At 40.3% G+C, this 18665-nt stretch overlaps 1 protein-coding gene across 14 annotated transcripts in view; it reads right to left on the bottom strand.

Annotated features, from left to right (window-relative positions):
* ATXN7 (ataxin 7) overlaps positions 1 to 18665 on the bottom strand; it is a 145174-nt gene that overhangs the window by 41594 nt on the left and 84915 nt on the right. Inside the window, exon 1 of one of the 14 annotated variants that reach the window (XM_073230837.1) lies at positions 7895 to 11511. The exons of the other annotated variants lie outside the window; for them this stretch is intronic. Within the exon in view, the coding sequence (XP_073086938.1) occupies positions 7895 to 7961 (67 nt within the window). The 5' untranslated portion in view covers positions 7962 to 11511. Of the gene's footprint in view, positions 1 to 7894; positions 11512 to 18665 lie in introns of those variants that run through there. 14 annotated transcript variants of the gene reach the window in all.

Here is an 18665-nt window from a genome sequence, read left to right as displayed (position 1 = left end):
AAACAAATAATTGGATCTTTTGAAGTCACAAATTAATATTGCTTTGAGAATAACTAAAAATAACTCATAATGTATAATTGTCAAAGTTAGGGCACAAACCTAAAAAAAAATCACAACTTTAAATCATGCTTGAACAAAAATCTGGAAGGACACATATCAAACCTTTTAGAAGTGAGACTATCCCTGGGATTATCAGTCTGTTTCTGAAAAACTTTTCTATAGTGAATATGGTTTACTTGATTATTAAACACACACTTTATTTAATAAAAGAGAAATTTCATTTGGTGTTCTGGCTGCAATTTCACACATGCAAAATAAAGCAAGGCATATTGTCACTTAGGAGGACAGTGTCAATTTGTCCCATTCTTGATAGGCATCAGCTAATAGCTACTAAGAAACTCCACAAAACTGTTTTTACTCTCTTGTATCTTATTAAGCCTTTTAATCAGCCACACACTGACTGATGAGAAGTCTCACCTTCAAAAACAATAGCTGCTACTGTTTATTGGGTAGAAGCCATGTGTCAGGTCCCATGCCATGGAATTTACAGGCACTACACTATCTCATTCCATCATGACCACCTTCTTACAAAGCAGATACTAATATGATCTCCACTTCCCAGATGGGGTAGCCAAGGCTTTAAAGGACTCAAGTCAGTTGCCCAACATCACACAGCTAGTTAAGAGGCAGAGAGAGCTGGGGTGCGCTCCCAGGCAGGCTGACTCCAGCACCCAGGCTGGAACACACAACAGTCCACTTGCCCTTCTGAGGCCAAAGATGGGCAGTTGGGACGGGGGCAGGGAGTGGCATGTATCAGTGACACATGATTCCAAGTGCCGAGCAAAAGCAGCTATCAATTAGCACAAAAGGCCACACAGGCTGAACTTAAACAAGGCTGAGACAGAATTTTGGTAAATTTGGGATAAGGGTCAAGAATCTGTTCTAGGGAAATTCAACTGGTTGTGGACTTCATCTTTCCATTCTGTAAATTGCTATCCTAAAGATTAGCTGTGGCTGCCAGCCAGTCTACCTTTTTTTTCCTTCTTGCTCACAGTTTTAAAATATCAAAGATGGCTTGAATAATGAATTTTGGCTGAAGTGCCAGTCAGGGTTGTCCTTCTGGCTTAGCTAAAATCACCTTACGAAGCTCCCAGATGACTGTGTTCTACAAAGAACCATCAGAAGCAGCAGCAAATGCCTGTTCTACAGACACGCCTGGTCCCCACCAACCAACATAATACACATGCTTCTCCCCACTCTCTGGTGTGTCACAGTGGCCTCCCCAGCAGAGGCTCAGGGCTGCTGGACACAGTCTTGATGTGGGCTCACTGAGTAACCAGCCAGCCTGAGGAGACTCCAAAATAAAACAGAAATACTTTTTTACAGGTCACGTGAAGGGGCAAAAGCTTTGGAGTCAGAGACAGATTCAAATCCGATGTGTGACCCTGGCAATGAGTGACCTGACAAAGCCTGCAGCCCAGGGCTGACTACAGATCAGATACTGGGAACTCAAGAGGTACTGGGAGTAAGACAGAGCCCCCGCTGTTAGTTCAGCTGCCACTATGGACTTATGTGGGGAAAGCCTGGTGATTATCAAAGAAGGCAGAAATCACTCGAGAACAAACCAAGCCCACTTTATACTAAGTTATCTTCTCCAGTGTGGTACAGATTTAGTTTACACATATTAGTCCAAGACACTATGCTCTTCTCACAAAACAGCTTATAGGGACAACTTTTAGAATTCATTTAAAAATGAATAAATTCACACCAACCAAAAAGGATGCTCACTCAAGCTAAAATTATTTTTAAGTAAAAAGCTGGCTCATTTTCCTGACAGAACTGAGTCACTCAGGAAGAACTGCAGGTGGAATGGAATAAAGTGAAGATCAAGTCTTAAATTCAGTTTATGGGTCCAACAGTGGAAATATTAGGCAGATTATCAAAGTAATGATCCCTAAAACAATTTTTTCTCTAAATGAAACCTACACTTTTGGATGGATTTGGTCACGTAAGGTAAAAAAAGAGTATGTACTCTAGATAGAAAGGTCTCATGAGAAATACCAACTTATACTTCAAGGAATGTGTGATTTCATGAGGTCTCTGACAGCCCCATTCTACTAATACTCCACAACTGCTCCATCTAAAGCAAGCATTTTAAACACTCAAGCTTACACATAGGTATAAAATGTAAAACTCAGATACACATGTACAGATCCTTTAGCCATGCACAGCAAATAAGAAACACACACACCAAGAAGCTTACTTCAGAAACTTGAGTTGTCATTGAGCAGTCCCACCACAGAATTAGATTATTTGTTTTCATACCCGGGCTTAAAAGTGACTGCACTGGACTTTTTTGCAGCTGCCAATTAACCCAAACTGTCATACTGAACTTTCAGACTGGCAAACACAACTGGTGAGGTGTCAACTGTCCTCACCTTTCTTTCACAAGGATTATGACCCCCTAAGAAACACCGAAGATTAGGAGACTATAAATCAAGATTGTATATATTTTTTGAAAATCTCATAACTTCTTCCTTACACATCTACTTTGCTCCCATAAGCGTTTTCTATAAATTTCTGGTACTCAACAACAGAATCGCATTTTGGATCTTTCGTTGTAGCTGCACATTATATAGGCTATTATTTGCCTAATATATTTTTCAAATTCAATGGCCAACTAGGCATACCTAACTTGGCATTATCCTAAACAACATCTGGAAAACCATGACTTCAGGTCTGACAGTGATTTTTTTCTACTTTTTTTCTTCTATTTTTTCCTACTTAACTCTTAAAAAATATTTGGCATTCCTCTTTAAAAATCACATCATGGACTGCACGTGGACATAGAGCATTTAGCAGTATCTTCTATGTTCACTTTCAATTCCTCCCTGTAAATTTTCTTTTCTAAAAACACTCTCATGTGTCTGTCCAGCAAATGTAGCCCCACTCCACTCTGTCATCACATGTTCTCTCGAATGCTAAATCTGCTTTGTCTTTGATTCAACTTCTTTAGCGGACCCAGGAACTTGATGATAAACTACTCCAGAGAGAGCCAGGTGTAGTCTAATATTAAAAAAGGAAACAAGTCAGTGAAACTGTCCACAAAACATTCAAATACAAAGTTGGGGAATCCAGAGCTGATCTCTGACACACAAATTGTCTCGGAGGACGATTAGCCAAAACTGGTGATGAAGGGCAGCCTCAGAACATGCTTAGGTGGCTTACAAATGACACTGGAAAACAGTGAGGAGGAAAAAATCTTTACCACAAAGCACTCGGCATCATTTCCACTGCAGAGATTTAACTGAAAAGGATGATTTAAACACTGGCTGCCCTAACCAATTAGCCTCCAACTGCAACTTCTGCCAAAGGCATTTCTCCTCCCCCTAATGCAGAGGTGCTTTTAAATTAAAACATAAGGGGCAAGTGCAGAGAGAGTCATTTACAGCACCTGGGCCTCTTGAAACAACTTTTCACCAAAGGTCTGTAATCAAATTATCAAGCTCTTCAGGTCAGTGCTTTATGACAGAAATAAAAGCCCACTAAAGTACTCCGGGGCACTTGGCATTTCCAGGTCTCCGGCAGGGCACGCACTGCAGCATCCCCATTCACACTAGCTGCATGAAAGAGAACAGATCACAAAGGGCAGATTACAAGGGAGAATGCTCTGACTCAGCTGGGGGAAGGGACAGTCGTGAATGGATTGTAAATAATGTTGCTTAAGAAAGCAGCAGAAATATGGGAACCCCACATAATCCCCCTGCCAAGAGTTCTTACCATGGAGACTGGTTTTTATTAAAAAAGAGGGTATCATAGAGAAAATGAGGAGGTACTGAATGGTGTAACAGTTGATAACCTCGGTTCTGATGGTGATATTCCCTTGTAACCACTGTCCTAAGACATCTTTTCTTTTTTTTAAATTTTATTTTGGTATCATTAATCTACAGTTACATGAAGGACATTATGTTTACTAGGCTCCCCCCTTCACCAAGTCCCCCCCACATCCCCGTTCACAGTCACTGTCCATCAACATAGTATGATGCTGTAAAATCACTACTTGTCTTCTCTGTGTTGCACAGCCCTCCCTGTGCCCTCACCCACTATACATGCTAATCATAATACCCCCTTTCTTTTTTTCCCACCCTTATCCCTCCCTTCCCACCTGTCCTCCCCAGTCCCTTTCCCTTTGGTAACTATTAGTCCATTCTTGGGTTCTGTGCTTCTGCTGCTGTTTTGTTCCTTCAGTTTTCTTTCGTTCTTATACTCCACATATGAGTGAAATCATTTGGTACTTGTCTTTCTCCGCCTGGCTTATTTCACTGAGCATAATACCCTCTAGCTCCATCCATGTTGTTGCAAATGGTAGGATTTGTTTTTTTCTTATGACTGAGAAATATTCCATTGTGTATATGTACCACATCTTCTTTATCCATTCATCTACTGATGGACATTTAGGTTGCTTCCATATCTTGGCTATTGTAAATAATGCTGCAATAAACATAGGGGTGCATCTGTCTTTTTCAAACTGGAGTGCTGCATTCTTGGGGTAAATTCCTAGAAGTGGAATTCCTGGGTCAAATGGTATTTCTATTTTGAGCATTTTGAGGAACCTCCATACTGCTTTCCACAATGGTTGAACTAACTTACATTCCCACCAGCAGTGTAGGAGGGTTCCCCTTTCTCCACAACCTCGCCAACATTTTTTGTTGTTTGTCTTTTGGATGGCAGCCATCCTTACTGATGTGAGATGATATCTCATTGTGGTTTAATTTGCATTTCTCTGATGACAAGCGATGTGGAGCATCTTTTCATGTGTCTGTTGGCCATCTGAATTTCTTCTTTAGAGAACTGTCTATTCAGCTCCTCTGCCCATTTTTTAATTGGGTTATTTGCTTTTTGTTTGTTGAGGTGTGTGAGCTCTTTATATATTTTGGATGTCAACCCTTTATTGGATCTGTCATTTACGAATATATTCTCCCATACTGTAGGATATGTTTTTGTTCTATTGATGGTGTCCTTTGCTGTACAGAAGCTTTTCAGCTTGATATAGTCCCATTTGTTCATTTTTGCTGTTGTTTTCCTTGCCCGGGGAGATATGTTCAAGAAGAGGTCACTCATGTTTATGTCTAGGAGATTTTTGCCTATGTTTTTTTTTCTAAGAGTTTAATGGTTTCATGACTTACATTCAAGTCTTTGATCCATTTCGAATTTACTTCTGTGTATGGGGTTAGACAGTGATCCAGTTTCATTCTCTTACATGTAGTTGTCCAGTTTTGCCAGCACCATTTGTTGAAGAGACTGTCATTTCCCCATTGTATGTCCATGGCCCCTTTATCGAATATTAGTTGACCATATATGTTTGGGTTAATGTTTGGAGTCTCTATTCTGTTCCACTGGTCTGTGGCTCTGTTCTTGTGCCAGTACCAAATTGCTAAAACATCTTTTCTTAAGGAAAACAGAATGGTCTGAGGGACCAGTTCATTTCCTGAAGGCCCTTCTGATGCTCCTGCAACCCTGTTGGAGGTACACTTTGAACTTTAGGTTATCATTGTGACCTCAAACAGACACACACAGATGTTTTTAGCAAAAGTACCTTTGGTGAAAAGGCTGCTGCCACCTTGGGCAAAATGAGGCCACAAAACTATGCCACCTCTGTCATCTTGGCACCATTTCTGACTGTGGGATACCATGCAATGAGAGACATGTTGGCTGACACTTCTACTTTGCTAACACTCATAAGGACCCCTCTCTGCTGTCTTCAGGAAGCTCAGTGTTACCCTGAAGGATACTGACAAGATTACAGCAAGCAGTCACCCTGCCTGCTCACCCAAACATGGTCTCCCTACCAAAATGAGGCACAGCATTTCCCCGAAATGTGCTCTCCTGTCTCCCTGCCACCTTTTCACAGACTTGAGATGTTTGTATTCCTCAAAGATCAACATTTGAGAAGAAAAAAGAGCTAAAAACCAAAAACCACCCTCTCTCCAGCTGCTTCTGATTTAATTCTTTATCTGTTAGGGAAAGAAGCTTCCTACAAGCTCAGTGATTTATCATAACAAGCTTACCCTTCCAATTTGCTATACCATGTTGCAGTTCAAGCGTCAACATACTCAGTATTTAGGTAAGAATCTCTGTGGTCAAATTTTGGGTCTGGGTCACAGTCTTTCCCAAGTGAAAGATACAAGACTATCTTCAATATGCAAAAAAGGAATTAACACACACACACACACACACACACACACACACACACACACAACAAAACCATGCCTTTACCACTCCAATTTTTACACACATATGCAAACACACAAGAGTTGGGGGAGAGAAAATTAATGGAACTTTGTAGAACTCGAATTAGAGGAATTCTCTGTCTTTTGCTTTATTTATTTTTTAAAATGAAAACTTCTCAGCAGGAATCCCCACAGGGAGCACTGCCTCCCAGGCCAAAGAGGGAGAGCAAGCCCAAGGTGCGAGGGGAGGACAGCACCACCTGCTGACAGCGCTTTGCCGTGTCTGTAAGTCACACCCTGACTGCTATTTCCCACCAACTCTGCAGTCTTTCTATTTCTCTTTATTCAGGATGGCTCCATCCTGAAAAAGTGAAGACCATGAACATGGGAATGATAATAAAAGCCTCAAACTCAGAACACAGCCCAGAAAGTCTTCTTCATTAAGCATCTGTTAATAAGGAATGGGTGACTGATTACTTAACAGTGTGGGATGTTTTCAATGAGTTTGCAGCACGTGTTTATTTTTTCAGAAGAGAGAAACAGTTATGTGCCCCACCTATGGGCAGGGACTGTCATCTAATAAACAGTAAAAGCAATATTCAAAAACGAAACCAGGAATGGCACGACTAAAAGTGCCTGACAAAAGATAGAGCTTTTGGAAATTAACAGCAATTTAATTAAAGGTTTAAGATCCATTTGTATTTAGAGTCCCTCAGACCGGTAGCTAATTTTGACCGGTAGCTAAATTTCAACAATTTAAACCATCCGGGGTCAAGCTCATTACTGACGAAGGCATGAAATGTGAGCCCAGTGAAAACTAAAGAACTCAACTGACACCTCACTCCCTGCTTGCAGATAGAGGCAGGAGACGGTTAAGGGAACGTGGGGAACAGCCTCCCAACCCACCCAAGAATCGGCTCAGCTGTACTCACTACCTTGCTAACACAATTGAAAAAGCTATTTCTTTTTCCTGGCAGTCAGTCCAGAATTAAAATTTTATACACTTAATTTAAGTTACTGAATGACTTCCCAGAGTTACTGTTTGTATTTTGAAGTCGTTCTTCCTCTTGACAGTGGTGTGTTTGAAACTTTGCTATGGATTTGAAGTATCTGAGAAAACAGCTTTCAAACACATTCTACAGGAAACACTGAACTGCCTGTCATGAAACCTCACTTACCACAAGTGAGATAAAAAACAAACAGTTAAAGCGTGCTATAACCTTCCTCCATTTTTAGAGAGCGACGTAACTAATGTTTTCCTTGTTTTGAGATACGGGAACTGTTTGGTGCAAACCTCAGCATTTTGCTGGAGTTAATAGCAAACTTGACTCCTGTCCGCATTTGAACTTTGTCCAGATCACTCAAATGACATTTCAGAGTGGCTCCGTGGCCGGCTGGCTTGCAGCAGCTAATCCCTTGTGTTGCGATCACCCACTCTGATCCACTAACTCCGCAGAGCTCACTCCCTCCACCACTTCAGCAACTACAGCTCCCTGCCGGCTGGCAGGGAGGACAAACACCAGGGGAAAGAGGCCTGTGCAAACTTTCCTGCTCTGCTTGGTTCTACATGATGTTACCAAAGACCTAACCCACCTTCCTCAAACTCATCCAGAACTGGGCCCCCGGCCAAGCCCAGGCTCGGAAAACTGCCTGAGAAAACTTACCCCGTGGAGCTTTCAGCCCCCTTGCAGAGGAAGGGCTGTTCTGGAGAGGCTTCTTGTCACCTTCCATTCACATAATTTGGTTGTGCTTCATTGCACACTTGCTACTGCAAGCTTGCATCATGATTTGGGTCTGCCTACCAACTCCAAATATGCTCCATGTTTGGTCTTATGTAACATTGGGTACTACTGTAAAAAGCACTTGAATTACGAAGGTCCTGGCAGATCAACAGAAAACAAGGGGTGGAGTCTAATTTCATCTAATATGGTCATACAACGCGTCCTGGATGGTGTGAATTAATCCTCCTATTTTAAAGGCAAGCCGCCAAAACTGGGGAGACATGGAATTTATAAATTTAACCTGCTAAAATGTGAATTACTCATACCCTGATTTTTCTGAATACCTTTAAAGTGACACTGCTACTACCAGGTGCATTAGGAAATTTACATGATTCATTATACGGCCTACATTTTAAGCCTCTGAGAGACCTAGGAGTTTTAAAGTTATAAATATATTTCTGCAAGTATCAGAAACCTTTCTCCACATTTTATTTCCCCATGAACTATACTTCTAAAAAATTAAAGTTTGTTATTCCTAAGGTTACTTTTCCTTCCTAAATCTATTAAAAAAATCAGAATCAATTTACTGTGTGTATTTGTAAAATATGTCTTATTTCAGAAGAATATACACATGGCTGTCCTAAGTTTGGTGTTCAATCACTGGAAGACTGACTAAGCTGGGCCCTTTTATACTTTTAATCCAAAAACTTCTCTAAGTAGCCCATTGTAAACAGTGTCTTCCTGATACAGCTGTTTCCCTTTGGCGGTCCTACTACACTCCCCATATAACTATCCCCCCTCATCAATCCCCCAATCTTACCCTCAAACAGACATAGGGGAAAAAAAGCCAAACGATCTGAGTTTTATGGCACTCAAGGATGCACACATAAATAGAATCAGATGCCTGATAGTTCAGAATGAACACTTTTAAATGTCAAAAGGAGGGGGGAAATTCCTCTACAGAATCCCATCACCCCATAGAGAATATTTGGCAAGAAGTCATGTATTACATGTGTGGAAAAGATTTGGCCTGGAAGGGGTGGGAAAGAAGTTGTAAGGCATAGGAAATGGCTTCTATTAGACCAGACGCAAATTCTAAATGAATTCTAAAACAAACGAATAGTGGCCACATTGCTTTATTTTTATAGGAAGCATTCAGATACTAACTGTGGCAGCAATATTAAGACCTGGAAAATTTCCTGAGACCTATATTTTACTTTTTTCCAGATTTCTTAACATGATATTCAAACAATGCAAGACTATGGTGGTCCTTTAAAGACACCAGAAGACGACAAGGAAAGAGCCATCAGCAGACCTTCGAGGAGCAGGATGAGCAAATCTTTCAACAGTTAATTACCAAAATAAGAATGTTAGGTTATTTCATTGGAACTTTTAAGCTAGAAGAGAAAATTCCATTGCTGTACTACCTGACTGCAACAGGTCTTAGCCCTGTTCACTGCACCCACCCACTCTCCCCAGGGGGCAGCTGAGGAATCCCCTTGATGTCACTAATTGCAGAACGCAACTGGGCTAAGAGGCCCTTTTTCAGACTAAGGCCTCGTTCCACATCACTGCACCAGTCAAACCAGACACCAGCATCCTGCACTGATTTCCCAATACAAATGCTTGCTTTTTAATGTTCCCTTTTATAGACAGTGATATGACAAATGGGGGGGAAATCATCAGGAGAAACGGCCAAACCATGACAGTTCTGGAAACCAAATCTTTCCATAATTCTGAAAAAAAACAGGGTGAATTTCCACAAATGCACAAATGTTCCTAAATGCTACAAATACACATCTGCATTCAATTTCATATGTAAACAAGAACAAAAACTGATTTTATTTATAAGGCCTACTCCAAAAAAGATGAATGACAATGTAAGACAGGAATATATAATTTTGAATAAGAACATACACAAATACACAAAAATTGGGCATAAAGCTGAAACTTTTAAACACACACACATCTCTCTCAATGCCTTGAGTAAAGTTTCAGCAATACCACTTTCTGAAGCTTGGAAAGCATTAGCATTATTTTTTTCAAATCATCTCCCAATATCCTACCCAAATAAAGTTTATTTTGATACTAAGTTTCCCAAAGCTGGCTCACATTTAAGTGTCTAGGTCTGGGGACATGGTCACAGTTCTTTTTTCTTTGGAAAAAATTAAGACTACGGACTAAAAGAAGACTACCGACCACAGACCATTTTAAAAGAATACCGTCCATGCCTTACAGCCCAAAATTCGTAGGTATCGGCTGTGGTGTGGATAGTGTGTACTCATCAACTTTTCTCCAGTGCACAGAGAGTCCTGAACTGACAGAAATTCTTCTGTGAATTAGCCTGTTCACAGCAAACCAGCAGCAGCCAAGAGGGACAGCGAGGGCCTGGGCCCAGGGCGCAGCCAGCCCGGGTCTTGTCACCTCTAGTCATGTGGCCCTGGGCAAGAGACTTCTTTCCCTCAGGGTCCATGTCCTCCCCTGGGGACCACCCTGATGTCTCCTGCAGGGCTATGCATGGGAGGGGGGAGAGGAGACAGGAACCCACACAATGCAATGCCCAGCATTGACCCTAAGGGCTCAGTCCGTGCTAGCTCTTAGGACTGGAAGCAAAATAAACGGGGTGGTGGACATGATTTAAAACAAAGAAACAGATTTCCATTACAGAAATTAGTGGAGTCCCAACAAATCTTGGGATTTCCTAAATTAAATCCTGAGAAGCCAGCAGAGGGGTCACTTGGTATGGGGCAGCAGATATGCTGCTGGCAGTTGGAAATTACTGGTGGTGGCTGGGCCTCCAGATTGAAGGAGCACAAGTCTAACCCCACTTCAGTGTCTCAGCAGGCCGGCGAGTTGTAATTGGCCTTAATTGGCACTTAGAGGAGCTTTAGCATTGCTTACCTGCTGCCAAGGAGCATTTGAAAGGGGCCGGGAGTATTTTCAAACTTGGAAATACCAAGCAATTCATTCAGCTGTGGGCCAGGAAGCCTACTGTCTAGATCAGATTAGCTTCACCAAGAAATGTTGCTGTTATTATCCAGTGCTCATTAGGTACTCACGCCAGATTAGGAGAGGTAGGAGATGAAGTTTAAACCTTGAAGGCTAATACGACGCAGGGCCTTCCTCTGGCTTGGCATCACCTGATCTTTTGGTGGACGGCTCTTCAGGGCTCAACCACACTTCGTGTGTTGTCCCTTTTCAGCTGTTTCAATTGTTCAATGGCAGGCAAATAAAATACAACCTCATGGCCCGATTTATATAAGCTTTGTGTTAACCACCGTCTGACCTCAGCCCAGTCATTATTTGATACACAAAGTGAACACTGTTGAAAGATGACCAATCACACCAAATCCAAGAAGGATAATGAGCTCAGAAATAAAATTGACAACAGCTTTTCACTGGCCCTGCTACTAAGCTCACCAAAAATTGTTATCCTCTAGGTGGCTACACATTTTGCTGAGAGGAATCCTGGCCGAACAGAACTAGATTTCTTCTCTAAGCTAAATTCCATACAGAATTAACAAAAATTCCCCACAGATGCCAGGAAAATTGCCTGTAATTATTCAAGTGAATATTTTTAAAATCATTACTCATTTTTAAAGCTCTCTTTTCCTTGTATCATTAAATATTACTCAAACTCTGAAAATACATGCTCTACTAGTAGTAGCAAGCACAAAAGTTCGTGCTTGTTTGAGAAATTAAAGGTCAAGTTACAATTAATCACATTTGTGTGTGTGCATGTGTATGTATAACACTTTCAGAGGCTTTAGAAAAATAAGTGGAAGTTTAGGAAAATAAAACACCTACTCCTAAGTGGTGATACTCTGATACATGGCTAAAAGAGATACAAATACCGTGACCTTTTTGGAATACAGTCTGGTAGCAGCTATGGAACAGTGCAAATAAATATCCTTTCTGACCCAGGAATCCCTTTCTGAGACACTATCTCATAGAAATGAAACTGCCAGTAGAGTTGAGGACATATCCAGGAGTGTCGTTATTGTTGCTTTATTAATAGAGGCAAAAAGCAGGAAACAAAGTGTATGCCCATGGGCAGAGGGTCTGGTGGAGGAAGATACCCATAACCATACCTTACAACAGTATGCGATCATTAAAGAGGGTATCAGTGTGAATGGTATTGTTGTGAATGTGGTATTATTGAGTAGAAAAGCAGCAGAATGTGAATAGGATCCAATTTGGGTAAAACTATGACCAAAAGTCCCTACTAATAAAATACAGGATTATATGCCTACATATATATAGTTATGAACATGAAAAAAAAGTATAGCATGAGGAAAAAATACAGAAGGATGTGTATGTACCCAGAATATAGCATATTACAGAGATGGTTTACAGAGTAGGGAGAGAGGTCTGTTTACAGCTGGAGGAGGTGAGGAGGCAGAAAGAATCAGTGAAATAAAAAAAGTAGGCTGAACTGAAAATAGCAGGTTTGAGATTATTGCATTTGTGTGTCTATGTAAAAATATATGATGGATGTACTTAATATATGCATATGCCAATCAAAAAACCCATAAAGGAAGTGATTTAGCAAGTTTTTGTTATTAAAAAACATGTGCTGTGAGGAAGGTGAAGAAAAATTTAAACAATATGAAATTCTGGATTTACACCAACAACTATATTCTGATTATGGCACCAGTTTCATTCACTGGGCTGGGCCGACTGAGATTCAAGTAGCGGGCCTGAGCCCAGTAAGAAGCACAGAGATAAGTCTGTGAGCCACTCTGGGAAAACAACATTCTAACTTTCTAATGCTCACTGCCAACCTTCAGATTAGGCATTCTCTAACAATCTTTTTAAAATATCAAGCGTAAGAGGCAAGGAAACAAATCCCACTACAGAGTTTATTTTCGACCCTAGGAGACTACAAATCAAGAACTCTATTGTGTGATTAGGGCTTACTGCTTGTATTCTAACTTATCTTAAATTAAGATAACTACCTTCCGCAAGCTCTCTTTTAACTTCCAAACACACAGAGAAAAGGAACAAAATTTCTTTGAAGTTCAATTTGAGAACTGTTCTCTTAAACACAAAATGTAAACATAAACCTGAAGACTGGGATTTCTGTACAGACGACGTGGAATGAGGAAGGGAAGAGCTGCATTTCGCCAGTGTCCCTTTGCCCCAAGTCAGTTTGTTTTATGCGCTTGGCCTAACACATGCATGGGAGGAATTATCCCAGCCACACAGCAGGTGCAACAGCATAAAGAAGCGATAAGAACTCCCTCTTCTGGTCACACGGAAGACCACAACTGACCAGGGCTGAAAGAGCACGTGTGTGTGTATCTTAACTCAACATACAAATTAGTCTTGTGAAATGACTGTCGAGAAAAACATCTTTTAGCAAATATAACTAAAATATGGATTTATATCCTGAAATGTCTCTGTAAAATTTGAAGCACAGCCATCCTAATGATTTCTATATGTAGCAGACAAGTTAAGAGTCTCATTGGTAAGTATTAATAATTTATGTCTATTTATTTATTGGTGCCGCTGGAAATGTTCACCACACAAATCAGAACTGTTGAAGTACTTCATTTAATCATAATAGCCTAACCTGGAGGAAATTATGACCAGCCTCTACAGGGAAAACAATATGCTGAAAGACTGACAGACATTCCCAAAGAAGAGTAGTCTTTAAAGCACTATCTGTAAAATGCAGCACTGAGAAACTGAATGTCCATCAATGCAGGACTGGTTAACTTAAATCCATTAATGAAGTGGAATACACATCCGACTTTAAAAAGAAATAGAGAAATATGACTATGGGAAAATAAGATAGATATACTAAGTTAAAAAAGTAAATTCACAACAACTCTAATTTTTATCAAAAATTGTAACCCTAAGGGAAAAAAGTATGCAGCAAATAATACTTTTTGTCCAGGCTAGAAACCTATTAAGGATATATGTTAAACCACAGCCCTGGAAAGTAAGACAGAGGAACTTTATTCACTCTGGTTACACATTTATGCTCTTGTTGGTTAATTTTTTTTCTTTTACAATGTATATTCTACATAATAATGAAAAAAAATTCAAATGCAGGTGGTTTTATTTTTTGATTAGTAAGTTTTTGTTGCCCAAATGAGGTCACAATGAGTCCCAGGCAAGTGGACATGTATTCATTTATTTCCTAGCTTATATGACTAATCACTTTTCCACTGAAAAACCTTCAAACAAAAACTGAAAAGAAAAAATGACCCCAAAGTTTGCCATCACTATAATTGCTTTCTGTCCCTACTGTCTTTAGAGAATGTCTAAAGACTGGGTATAACACAGCAAGACTTTACAGTCAGGTTGGTAAAATGCATGTAAAACAAAAACAAAGAACCTTATATTCAACCTGAAGGAACAAACTCCATGATCCACACACTACGTGAAACCTCCATTAACTCGCCAACACCTTCATCAGTCATTCCTCATCCCTTCTTTTCCCTCATCGCTCATCCCCAGTCCATCAGAAGGCCCTGCTGGATTTCTACTTTGAGCAGATTACAATTCTGTCCATATTTCAAGGCTCTGCTGCTACAATCTTGATCCAAGCTTTCTCTCCTGATCCAGCTCTCACTTGGACTAGTGCACGACAGCCTGCTACCTCATCTCCCGGCTTCCATTCTTGCCCCCTATGTTCCAAAGAACAGTTAAAAATCAGATCAAGACACTTCCTTGCTCAAAATCCTCCAGAGACCTCAGATTGCCTGCGCCATCCAATTTTGCTTCTTTCATGGTTTACAGGACCCAACACCATCAGGACCCGGTTCTCCTTTCTCTAGTCTCACTGTCCTTCTGCCTCCTCACTGGCCTTTCCGCCAAGCCCATGCCCACCTCAGGACCTTTGCACCTGCTATTTTCTCTGGGTGGGACACTGGTCCTCCAGCTCTTCAAATGGCTGGTTCTTTTTCTCACTAAGCTTAAATATCGTCACCTCAGAGCTACTTTCTTTGACTAGCCTTATCTAAAGGTCTTGCCACACATTCTCTCTCACATTATTCCTAGCATATATCACTACTGGAAATAATCCTGATACTGTCTTTTTCAGTCCACCCTCCATAACCAGAAGAGTGCAAGTGGCATGAAAGAGACACTGATTTTCTAGTGCAGTGAACTGGCAATTCCTGGAGCAGACAGTAGATACTCAATAAATGTTTGTTAAGTACATGAATAATATCACTGCCAGGTTTTGTTTGTTGGTTTGTTTTTCCAAGCAACAGATATTATGAAAAGCACAGATTTTCATAAGAGGAAAAATCAATATACTTTGTAACTAGAAATTAAAATGTTGCTCCTACAAATCACATACTTAGAACCATTTTAAACATAACTGCTGATTATGTAACTAAGGAAAAAGATTAAATTACATTAGGTGTAGACATCCTTTATTTGATGCTACTGAAGTCACCTGAAAAATATAATTAGCTATTTGTCTCATGGCAAAGAAAACCTGAATTCACTCTATCTTATCATGCTATGTAGGAACAAGTTTAGGCCAAACAATCAGATGGCAATTTCCCTTGAGAGTTAAACAAACGTCCACCATGACATGGTTCACATTTTGGTATCCCTGCTCCGTAGCTCCCTTCCCTTGGGGCTCAGCCCCTGAATGCTGGAGAGAGGCCTAGCATGTGTCTCTGAAGCAAGAAAAGGTACTTTTGTCTCTGCAACAACTTGCACTCTTTATACTGACTGCAGAAAGAAACATGCCAACCAGTTCTCCAAAGAAGCTACAAAATGTTATGAGCTGGAACAAAGAGAAGAGCTGGGCTTTGATGGCTGCAGTGATTTAGGGTTAAACAAGTGGAAGAACAGGCCTGAGAGAATCCCAACGACTACCCTAAACCAATTATTTACCTACTATCATTACACCTTCAAATTACTAAATGTTCTCTCTGAGGTAATGGGTTTACAATGCTCAACCTGCTTCTCTAAGCTAACATAAAAATTCTATCTGAGCTAGAACATCTGTCACTAATGAGAGTTTTGTGACATGTGGAATTTGTTACATCTTCTCTAGATTTTCTTTTAAACCTAGACATCTTTACTATATATATGCAAGAGAAATAGATAGAGTAGCCAGAAAACCTGGCCTGGTACATTTTATCTATTGAGTGAAATTTAATTTAGGAGTTTGATTTAAAAATTGGGAATAAAACCATCCATTCAGTGCATCAGTAGGAACAGGAATGAGACAGTACATACGACAACGCTTTGTGAATCATCAAGTACTATTAAAAATTATCATTAGTCTGTGGGCTTTTAAATGAATGACAATCTTAAAAAGATTAACTATCCCTGAAAGTTTCAAAGGAGAAAGAGGCCCAGATAAAAAACTTCAGTAGCCAAATTTAGCTAGTACATTGGAGAGAAGAGACAATTTTTCCTTTATCCAAACAAAAAGTTAACTTAATAGACAAGATAACTCATTAAAAATACCTGAAGCTGTCACTTTACAAGTCTAAGTACATCAGATGGCAAAAGGGGAGGAGTGTTCTTTATTAAGTAGCAGAACCTCTGCTTTGTGGTGCAGATTTGTTTGTAGGATGGCAACTCCAGTCACAACTATGTGAACTGCTGTCAACAATGGAAACCAGCATTTTTGCCAACACCAGTTCATCGATTTTACAGATTAAGTAAGACTCCTTTTGCTCTTATTCTAACATTTTTTGAAACCAATTACCTCAAAAATGTATGAGTAATTTCTAGTATTCATTCTCTGATGAAAATGATATTTTAGAAAAACATAATTTATGCTGGCACCTAAAAGAATCCAAACCACCTCAGTGCACTACAGGGAACATTAAGACCATGCAATGTATATGGCTGGTTGTTAATTTTACAGGATTTATAATATCTGCAAGTGGAGAAAGCTGTAAGATCACAGCAGTGTTTCTGCTAAAGCTACTTTCACAAAGTTAAGAAAACCCAGACTTATGACATTCCCAATCTGTCAACAGAAGTCTGAAAGAGAGAGGCAGATGTTCTACACTGAAGACCAAACTGACAGACCACTTAGAGTGACTGGTTGGACTCCACATGTAATTAATAAATAGTACCAATTGCTAAATGACAGAGCATTTTCCTCTGTTATCCTTTTGCAAATCTGTAACATGATAAGACAATTCTGCTTCCTAGGTATGGGATCTCCTAGGGGTGGGGATGGCCTCAGTAAACAGCTCCTTAAACATCAGATGAAACCAAATCCAGTGGCTGGAGCTGGCATTTCCCAAAACACAAGTACATATCACTCCCCATCATTAATGACATTAAATTGCAAGTGAAAACTTACTTTCCAAATCTCTTTCAATACTTCTGATATTATCACACTACCAGTGTGCGTACACTTGTCTGAAACCTACTATGCTAGATGACCGGGCTCAGAGTCAGCACTGGCAAGAGCATCAACAGAGAATCTAATCTTTTCACAGTATTTATTTTCACATTTACCACCTATAGCAAACAACACTAGTCTTCCCGCTGATTATTCCAGTAAGGTTTTCTTTGTTAAAGATTTAAATAGAAATGGTTTGAAAAAAAATATTAAATGGAACTAAGTAACTTCATCATAAAGATGAAACTCAATTAATTAAACTTGGTTCAAGGTGGCACAGGTGCAGAATGCGACCACGGAGGCCTTGCTCAGGGACTCAGTGTGAGCCAAAAGGAGAAAAAGTGTGTCAGCCTACCTAATCTGAAGCAAAATACTTCAACAGCTGGCATTCAGGTAATGTCTCAGTGAATGCTAGAGATCCGAAATGTGGCAACTGTCTGAGCTGAATTAACAGCATTCATTTATTGCCCCTTGGTAAGACCACCCCATGCCTGTGTAAAAGACAGGTTGAGAGGAATGGATGTATTCTCCATACGCAAACTCAAAAGAGAAACAGCAGAGCACAGAACAGTGCAAGCACACAGCAATTAGATCTCAGCAGTGTTTCTGCTAAAGCTACTTTCACAAAGTTAAGAAAACCCAGATTTATGACATTCCTTGGGAAGCAATTTCAACAGAGAACTGCAAAGGCATCCCACAAGTCATCAGCTAATCCGACCTGTTCGGATCCACTGTCAATCCAGCGTCAGTAGCTATTCAGTAGCTACTTTAGGACCAACATATTTATTACCAACTAAATCATCAACTGAGATCACAACATTGGTAAACAACTTCAAAAGAAAGGTGATTTTGGCTCTAGGGAACGTGACCATCTCAGCCCTCCTTCATAGTTAAAAGTTTTACAGGTAATTAATGTGACATTTCTAGCACTTAATACAAAAAGTTAAAAATCAGTTTTAAAAAAATAAGGGCCTCCTTTCACACCATTCTTGCTAGGCTCAACCAGTTTCTGAGTGCCCATCTGCTTCAGCCACCACGCCAGGCATCTGGAATACAAGCGACAGCCCCAACGGGCAGATATATCTACTGTTACCCCAGTGCACCGGGCCTGCCGGCGGGTCAGAACCAACCTGGGGAGCAGTTAGGATTGCCAGGGTGCAGAACCCTCAGTCCTATCCCTGCAGACTCCCATCCAGCTGCCCTGGAGCAGGCCTTGGGAAGCTATCCACTTAGAAAGCTCCCCTTTGATTTACATGTGCAGCACATTTGAGATCCACTGACTCAAATTATATTTTTAAGTCTGAAATGGGCAGTACGACACATCTTGCTCTTAAAAATAACTGAATAAAGAGAAGTATAAAGTATGATGGACTA

This window comes from Manis javanica, chromosome 3 (assembly GCF_040802235.1).
Source record: "Manis javanica isolate MJ-LG chromosome 3, MJ_LKY, whole genome shotgun sequence".
Lineage (NCBI taxonomy): Eukaryota > Metazoa > Chordata > Mammalia > Pholidota > Manidae > Manis > Manis javanica.
The sequence above is the reverse complement of the archived record's forward strand: the minus strand, read 5'-3'. Positions and strand labels throughout refer to the sequence as shown.